Source organism: Brassica oleracea, chromosome C7, assembly GCF_000695525.1.
Source record: "Brassica oleracea var. oleracea cultivar TO1000 chromosome C7, BOL, whole genome shotgun sequence".
Classification (NCBI taxonomy): Eukaryota; Viridiplantae; Streptophyta; class Magnoliopsida; order Brassicales; family Brassicaceae; genus Brassica; species Brassica oleracea.
This window is the reverse complement of record NC_027754.1, coordinates 5,439,442-5,448,172: the sequence shown is the minus strand read 5'-3', so window position 1 is coordinate 5,448,172 and position 8,731 is coordinate 5,439,442. Positions and strand designations below refer to the sequence as shown.

The 8,731-nt window shown below is 40.2% G+C and overlaps 2 protein-coding genes across 2 annotated transcripts; both read left to right on the top strand.

Moving 5' to 3' along the window:
- Positions 1-577: 577 nt before the first annotated feature.
- On the top strand, positions 578-3,681 carry LOC106301221 (calcium-dependent protein kinase 6). The gene is given in 8 exon segments (XM_013737573.1): positions 578-702; positions 967-1,745; positions 2,105-2,248; positions 2,338-2,490; positions 2,577-2,860; positions 2,933-2,936; positions 2,939-3,156; positions 3,242-3,681. Coding segments are annotated over 7 exon segments (1,650 nt in total). The 5' UTR covers positions 578-702; positions 967-1,009; the 3' UTR covers positions 3,353-3,681.
- Positions 3,682-4,999: 1,318 nt separating this feature from the next.
- Positions 5,000-5,956, top strand: LOC106302435. Its single transcript, XM_013738945.1, has one exon. It carries the CDS (start codon positions 5,000-5,002, stop codon positions 5,954-5,956), a length of 957 nt encoding a protein of 318 aa, XP_013594399.1.
- Positions 5,957-8,731: the final 2,775 nt, after the last annotated feature.

Below are 8,731 nucleotides of genomic sequence, written 5' to 3'. Positions count from 1 at the left end.
AGAAAATAATATAAATATTTTTTGTGAATTTTTTTGATTTTTGTGATTTTTTATGACTTTTTCTGATTTGTTTTAGATTTTTTATGATTTTTTGTATTTTCTGTACTTTTTTATTTATTTTATGAATAAAATAATTTAAATATTTTGTGATTTTTGTATTTTTACGAATTTTAATGATTTTAATGATTTTTTTTATTTTTTATTTTTTTTATGTTTTATGTATTTTTATTTAGTTTTTTAATGAAATAATTTAATTTTTGGTGAATTTTTTTTATTTTTTGTGAATTTTAGTGATTTTTATGATTTGTTTTGAATTTTTTTATTAATTTTTATTTTCTGTATTTTATATTTATTTTATCAATAATATAATTTGAAAAAAAAAATGGTGAATTTTTGTGGATTTTTAGTGACTTTTATGATTTTTTTTTTCAATTTTTTCATGAATTTTTATATTTTATACTTATTTTACTAATAAAATAATTTTAAAAAATTCACGTCATGAACAGTACCGATTTCTCGTATAATATTTATAAAGAAATAAACATTTTTTTCTTTTGTTATTTTGACTTAACCTTAAACAAGCATTGACGAACATATATCTTTCAAGAGTTTTTCACCATTACTTCGCTCATTTCCCAGAAATATTAATCAGAATCTTAATCCTAATTTTTTCCATCGTCTTCAAGCTGTTCTGCTATACTGGTACAAGATCCTCTGTCTTTGTTATTTCTCTTTAGTTACATATTCCTCATGTTATGTATTGTTTGTTTTGATTCTTTTGTAAATCATCGATGAACATTTAAACAAATTTCTCAAGATACAAATTTCCAGGAGCTTTTGTCTTTTGTCGTCTTGATTAAATTACAAACATTTATGATTTCTGATGCTTGATCTGATGCGGGTTTGTCTGATTTGCTTCTCTGGTTTGATTTGGTGTTCTTGTCTATATCTTTCACCATTCAACAGTATTGGTTGGATGAGGACAAGAAGAAAGTGAATATAAAGTTTCATGGGCAATTCATGTCGTGGTTCTTTCAAAGACAAAATCTACGAGGGCAATAACAACAGTAGGCCCGAGGAGAACTCCAAAACCACCACCCACGTTTCCTCCCTTCCTTCTCCGACCGCAGAACAAGACGAAGATCCTAATAAGGACAGCAGCAGCAACAACAAGAATCCTGTTCTTGTGCTTCCTGTAAAGGAACCCATTATGCGGCGTAACATGGACAACCAAGCATACTACGTTCTTGGTCACAAGACTCCTAACATCCGTGATCTTTACACCTTGAGCCGTAAGTTAGGACAGGGACAATTCGGAACCACGTACCTTTGCACCGAGGTTGCAACAGGTGTTGATTACGCTTGCAAGTCTATATCCAAGCGCAAGTTGATATCTAAAGAAGATGTTGAGGATGTTAGGAGGGAGATTCAGATAATGCACCATTTGGCTGGTCACAAGAACATTGTTACCATCAAAGGAGCTTATGAGGACTCTTTGTATGTTCACATTGTGATGGAGGTTTGCGCTGGCGGTGAGTTGTTTGATAGGATTATTCAGAGAGGGCATTACAGCGAGAGGAAAGCTGCCGAGTTGACCAAGATCGTTGTCGGTGTTGTTGAGGCGTGTCATTCTCTTGGTGTCATGCATAGAGACTTGAAGCCTGAGAATTTTTTGTTGGTTAATAAGGATGATGATTTCTCTCTCAAGGCCATTGATTTTGGTCTCTCCGTTTTCTTCAAACCAGGTAATGTTAGTATCTAGTTTAGTAAATGCAGAGAGAATATTTGATAAATATTCCAAATATATGATTATCTAGTTTATTATTTATTAATAGGATCTCAACGAATTTAAGAAGGCATTGATCTTAGCTATTCGAAGACTAAAACAGATCTTTGTGTTATCGTAGCTTCCGATGCATCATTTAGCGTCAAACCATCTTTAGGAAAATTATAGAGCCTTATTTGGTTGTAGTGGATTCGATAGTATGTGTTATCTTAGATGAAGAATCTTATTTTGCTGCACCTTTACAACTTAAGTGCTTGTTATTGATCTCTAGAAAGCTGTTTTGCTTTGCCTAAATGTGTTTTTTTACTATAATCTTAGGCCAAATATTCAAGGATGTTGTTGGAAGTCCATACTATGTTGCTCCTGAGGTTCTTCTAAGACATTATGGTCCAGAAGCTGATGTGTGGACTGCTGGTGTTATTCTCTATATTCTACTAAGTGGTGTCCCTCCTTTCTGGGCAGGTATGTGTGCTGGTGTATAACTGCTTAAGATGAGTTCTCTTAAAGAGATTTACTTAAGTTTGGTTTTGTGTTTTTTTTTTTGGGATCAGAAACACAGCAAGGAATATTTGATGCTGTCTTGAAAGGAGACATAGACTTTGAGTCAGATCCGTGGCCTGTTATATCAGACAGTGCTAAAGATCTGATCAGGAAGATGTTATGCTCCAATCCCTCTGAACGCTTGACCGCTCATGAAGTCTTGCGTACGTAATCATTTTATCTTCAATAAGCAGTTACATTTTCTTTTGGTAACCACACAACGTAAGACTATTATATATCTTTTGTTCAGGTCATCCATGGATCTGTGAGAACGGAGTTGCACCAGATAGAGCACTTGATCCTGCTGTGATGTCTCGTCTCAAACAGTTTTCTGCAATGAATAAGCTAAAGAAGATGGCTCTAAAGGTGATAGCTGAGAGCCTCTCAGAAGAAGAGATTGCAGGTTTAAGAGCAATGTTTGAGGCAATGGATACTGATAACAGCGGTGCAATCACTTTTGATGAGCTCAAAGCCGGACTGAGAAGATACGGCTCAACTTTGAAAGACACTGAGATCCAAGATCTTATGGAAGCGGTAAAATACTATATACTATTTCATTTCTCTATATAGGCAGACAATGACCGTAGCTATGTTGTTGTGTCTTAGGCTGATGTGACAACAGTGGTACAATAGATTACAGTGAGTTCATTGCAGCGACGATCCATCTGAATAAACTAGACAGAGAAGAGCATCTTGTGTCTGCGTTTCAGTACTTTGATAAAGACGGAAGTGGTTACATCACCATTGATGAGCTGCAACAATCTTGCGTGGAACATGGGATGACCGATGTTTTTCTTGAAGATGTAATCAAAGAAGTGGATCAAGACAATGTAAAGCTTTCCCTCTTGACATGTTTTTGACCAATGTTCTACCTCTTCATGCTGATAAAACTTATGTTTCTTTTTCGTGTTACAGGATGGACAGATTGATTATGGAGAATTTGTTGCCATGATGCAAAAGGGAAATGCTGGTATCGGGAGACGAACAATGAGAAATAGCCTAAACATCAGCATGAGAGATGCGTAGGCACACATACACACATACACACTACACAACAGCGTCTTGAATCATTTGCTTGGTGAGGCTGCAAAAGTTTCCACGGAATCAGTTTACATCTTCAATCACAGAAAAGGCTGAAGAGAAAACCGGATTTAAAGGTGCAGAAAGGCAGCTGAATCACTTGGAAGGTTTGAGTTTAAAATGTTTTAAAAAGCTACTGTATGATTATTGGTGGATGAACAAGCAAAAAGTGTTTCCTTATGTTTCATCAGTAGCTGTGAGGACTATTTATATTGTCTCTCTCTTTTGGGTTTGTTTGTTTGTAACAATTGTCTAAGTTTGGTGAGCTTTTTTTTATTTCCATTGTTGAAAGCTTTAAACCTTTTTGAGTTCTTGAGAGATCAATCGTCTTCCATTAAAGCGCATGTGTTATATAAGTTACAAGTCTAGGCCGTTCACCATTTCTCTAGGTATAAATGCATAAGTACATGAGCATATACATATGTATGAACGCGTAAGTGTATACATAATTCATATTCATATTCATATTCATATTCATATTCATATTCATATTCATATTCATATTCATATATGAAAAGAATGTGGAATATGATGAGCTAATAAGTCTCAATCATGTAATCAAAGTGATGTTTTGGAACCAAACTTCAGGTTGTTCGAAACTATCAATCATACATTGGTCCCATTATGGTAGATTGGAACATGACAGGAAAACCCATGTTCTCCCCACTTGTTTTATAATCTATTACGGCATATATATACCCTTCACAATTCACACCACATGCATTGAATTATTTTTGTGTCACCTTTAGTTAGTGTATTCCATAATATAGTCAAATAGATTGGATTTCATGATTTCCATTCAGCTACACTGCATGTTTTTTCTTATATTTACTTAAGATTCATGATTTTTTTTTTTTTTTACTATTTTATAACCTATGTTTAGAGTTTTTATGGAGTCAAAGTATTTCTTTTGAATTCTTTGGAGTCTTTTGGTGTTCTCTTAGAGTTTTCACATGTTAAAATATATTTGAAATAAAACAGGTCGAATTGGATGCACAAAGAAATTGAAGATGGAGAACTGTGAAGATGCGTCAGAAGTAATAGATAGAAGACTTTTTACCGATGGATTATTCTAAAATTTTGACACAAGATATATAATTGAATTAACTTTCCAATGCCGTTGGTTTGAGAACGATCCATCGGTTCGATCAAAAGTTATGTGTTTTGCACTTAAGTCTGTTATGTCTGCTAGTTTAATAAGAGAAAAAAAAGAAGAAATTTTGGTTTTCTTTATTTTCGGTTTGGTTTTCCCTAACACTAGACCAAGACGATGATCCTCGCGAGGCGGCTAGGGTTCTCACCAAAATCCCCAAATCTCCCCCCAAATCCCCAGAAATTGATCTGATAACCCTAGATCTCATTCAGCAAGACAAGCAGAAGGTCACGCTGTACCCATTAAGCTCACATAGCTTTCTATTCCGAAGAAATCTTCTCCTCTACCCACTAGTTTCAAACCACGATCCCCAGATCCAAACGCCCCACCTCGAACCCTCGCTGGAGACTGAAAGATTCTCTCTTTAGGCCCTAGTGGCTTATCATTAGGCCTTTGTGGCTTCTCATTAGACCATTGTGGTTTCTCAGGTCAGTAACAAAATGTTTCGTCCCAAAAAGAAGAAAGAGCTCTCCTTGATGGAGGAACTCAAAGAGCTCGAGCTGCTAGAAGAGGGAGAGATGGTCGACATCCCGGACCTAGAAAACGACGACCTCATTGAAAAAAACTCTCTTAGCGTGATTGTACGATGCCTCAACCCTACTGTACACAAAGTCGGTGGCCTCGTCAAAGCCCTTCCCCCGATATGGGGCTTGGAAGATAGAGTTCATGGAAGAGGAGTGGGAGCAGACAGAGTCCAGTTCATCTTCCAATCGGACAGAGACCTTCACCATGTACTCACGAGAGGCCCTTGGTTTGTGAATGGCTGGATAGTTTCTCTTGACCAATGGTCACCCTCCCCATCTCCAGATTTCCTCCACAAAATCCTATTCTGGATCGGAGTCCGAGGACTCCCCGTCCATCTCCTAAAGAAGCAAGCCGTCGACAGTCTCATTGGACCTCTGGGAAAGATAGAAAAGGTAGAGCTGCACGCCAAGAACTCTACCTCCGTGGAATACATTCGAACTCAAGTATGGATCAATACAGATGAGCCACTCCAGTTCAGGCGTACAGCTCGCTTCAAGTCAGGAGAAGTAATACCTACTGAGCTGGAATATGAGAGACTCATCAAAGTCTGCTTCCTCTGCAAGCACCTCACGCATGATCAAACAAAGTGCCCCTATCAAGTTCTACCCCAGGAGCAGCATCAGAACGTCGCCGTACCACGACGAAGCAACCAGACCCAAGGAGGATCCCTGAGAAAAGACCAACAAGGTGGGCAAAACTCCAAAGCGACAGTAAAAGCTCCCCGAACAACTCACTCTCGAGCAACTCAATCTCGCGCAACAAGTCGCAGAGAAACAATACCTGCTACAGCTCCATACAAGAAGACGAGCCAGAAAGGGAAGGCTATCGCTGGAGAATCAAGTCGAGTATGGAAGCAAAAGGAAATTGTTTAAACCCCTAGACTGGAAGGCACAAAATCGAACTCCTCAGGAAAAAGATCCGTGCCTTGCAGTAGAGCTACGTCCCCTCCAGAGGCTAACAGAGATTTGGTATCAGTCTTTGAGAGATTAGGAAATGCAGAACCTAACTCCCCCTGCATCGCTGAGCATGATAGAGCTGCTGAGGCAAGATCAAGTCACTCCAAGGACTCCTCTAACCACAAAGAATCTCAAGAAGGACGTTCAAGCAAGGGAAGTAGAAGCCCTCCCTCAGTTTTCGAACGGCTCGGATCACACTCACAGAACACAGCAGAGGGCACAAAGAACCTCAGAGAAGTCCTATCTTCAAAGAGAAGAAGGCTCAGTAACAGCGGGGCAGGGAAGCAAAGAAGCCTCGAACAGAAACCCATGAAGCTTCAGTGTTTCAAAGACTAGGCACCAAAGAAAGCAGGTCTGGAGAGAAATCAGTAGAAGTTCCAGTTCATTCTGCTCAAGTAGCAGCTACACGCCCTCGCCATTCTGTCCGTAGGATAGTATTGGGGAGCGGTAAAATCTTGGAAGAAGGGTTGATGGATAATTCCAACCCTTCAAAGTCAATATGAGAATACTCAGCTGGAACTGTCAGGGGTTGGGGAATACCCCGACAGTTCGACACCTACAGGAGTTGCTTGGTCAGCATCATCCTGAGCTGTTATTCCTCAGTGAGACCAAAAACAGAAGAAGGTACATAGAAGGTTTGGTAGAAAAGTTCGGTTTCAGCAACTTGAAAACAGTGGAACCGGTAGGAAAAGGCGGTGGTCTTGCAGTAATGTGGAAAGAAAGTTGCAAGGTTGAGGTACTGCAGGCCAACCGCAGAGTAATAGATTTAAAGATTCAGTGGCAAGACAAAATGTTCTTTCTTACCTGCGTATACGTAGAGCAAATCAAGGGCAAAAGAGGTGACGTTTGGGAAAGGATCACAAGAATTGGTACAACCAGAAATGGAGCATGGGTAATGACTGGCGATTTCAATGAGCTTATTGATCCTTCAGAAAAGATAGGCGGAGCAGCACGGAGTGCAGAAGAAGGCAAAGATTTTCGGCAAATGTTGCATGCTTGTGGGCTTTGGAACATAAAACATGTCGGCTACCAATTCTCATGGACAGGAACCAGGAATAACGAAAATGTCCAATGTAGATTGGACAGAACAGTAGCAAATCAAGCCTGGCTAGATATGTTCCCCCAAGCGTCAGCAACCTATCAATCGCAAATCAAGTCTGGCTAGATATGTTCCCCCAAGCGTCAGCAACCTATTTACAGAAAGTCTGCTCAGACCACAGTCCAGTCATGACTAGCCTCATTGAGCAAATGTGGAGACAGCAAGCGGGTTTCAAGTATGACCAGCGCTGGATAAAACGCGAGGGTTTCATCACTGCAGTCTCTCAATCGTGGAAGCGACACAGTGCAGGACAAACGGGATTCCTACGCAAAATCTCTCAATGCAGGAAAGACATCTCCATCTGGAAGAGAGCAGCAAAACCAAACTCCCTCTCAGAATCCATGAGCTCCACTCCAAGATAGACGAGGCAACACGAAGCTGTTTCAACAAGGGAGAGGAGCTGAGCCTCTTAAGATCTGAGCTAAATGAGGAGTACCATAACGAAGAGATCTTCTGGATGCAGAAAAGCCGACTCAATTGGCTCAGGTCCGGGGACAGGAACACCAAATTCTTTCACGCAGTCACAAAAAACCGTAGAGCACAAAACAGGATCCTCAGTCTCATTGATGACGATGATAAGGAGTGGTTTGTGGAAGAAGACCTGGGAAGACTTGCAGACTCCCACTTCAAGCTACTGTATTCTTCAGAAGACGTGGGAATCACCCTAGAAGACTGGAACAGCATACCAGCGATAGTCACAGAAGAACAGAACGCTCAGCTAATGGCACAGATATCCAGAGAGGAAGTGAGAGAGGCAGTGTTCGATATCAACCCACACAAGTGCCCAGGCCCGGACGGCATGAATGTGTTCTTCTTTCAACAATTTTGGGACACAATGGGAGATGATCTCACATCTATGGCGCAAGAATTCCTCAGAACAGGGAAACTTGAAGAGGGAATCAACAAAACAAACATCTGTTTGGTTCCAAAAAAGCTGGAGGCAAAGAGGCTAGTGGAATTTCGCCCCATAAGTTTGTGTAATGTCGCCTATAAGATTGTCTCAAAAGTACTTAGTAAGCGGTTGAAGTCTGTACTACCTTGGATAATAACAGAAACTCAGGCAGCTTTTGTCGAAGACAAACTCATCTCTGATAATATCTTGATTGCCCATGAGTTATTGCACGCTTTGAATTCCAACAACAGCTGTTCCATAGAGTACATTGCAGTGAAAACTGACCTCTCGAAGGCCTTTGACCGAGTAGAATGGTCGTTCCTAGAGAAAGCGATGCGGGCTTTGGGCTTCTCGGACGCCTGGTGCAGAACAATCATGGAATGCGTCGCATCAGTAAGCTACCAGGTGCTTATCAATGGTACTCCTCACGGAGACATCAGACCCACGAGAGGCATTAGGCAAGGAGACCCGCTCTCCCCATATCTCTTTGTAATGTGCACTGAAATGCTGGTCCAGAAACTAATCCAAGCTGAAAACTCGGGAGAGATCACAGGCCTAAAGGTGGCGCGTGGAGCTCCTGCAGTCTCCCATCTCTTATATGCTGACGATAGCATGTTCTACTGCAAACAGTCAGACGAAGAGCTCAGCCGCCTAACTGCAATATTACAAGAGTACAGTCTTGCCTCTGGTCAGAGAATAA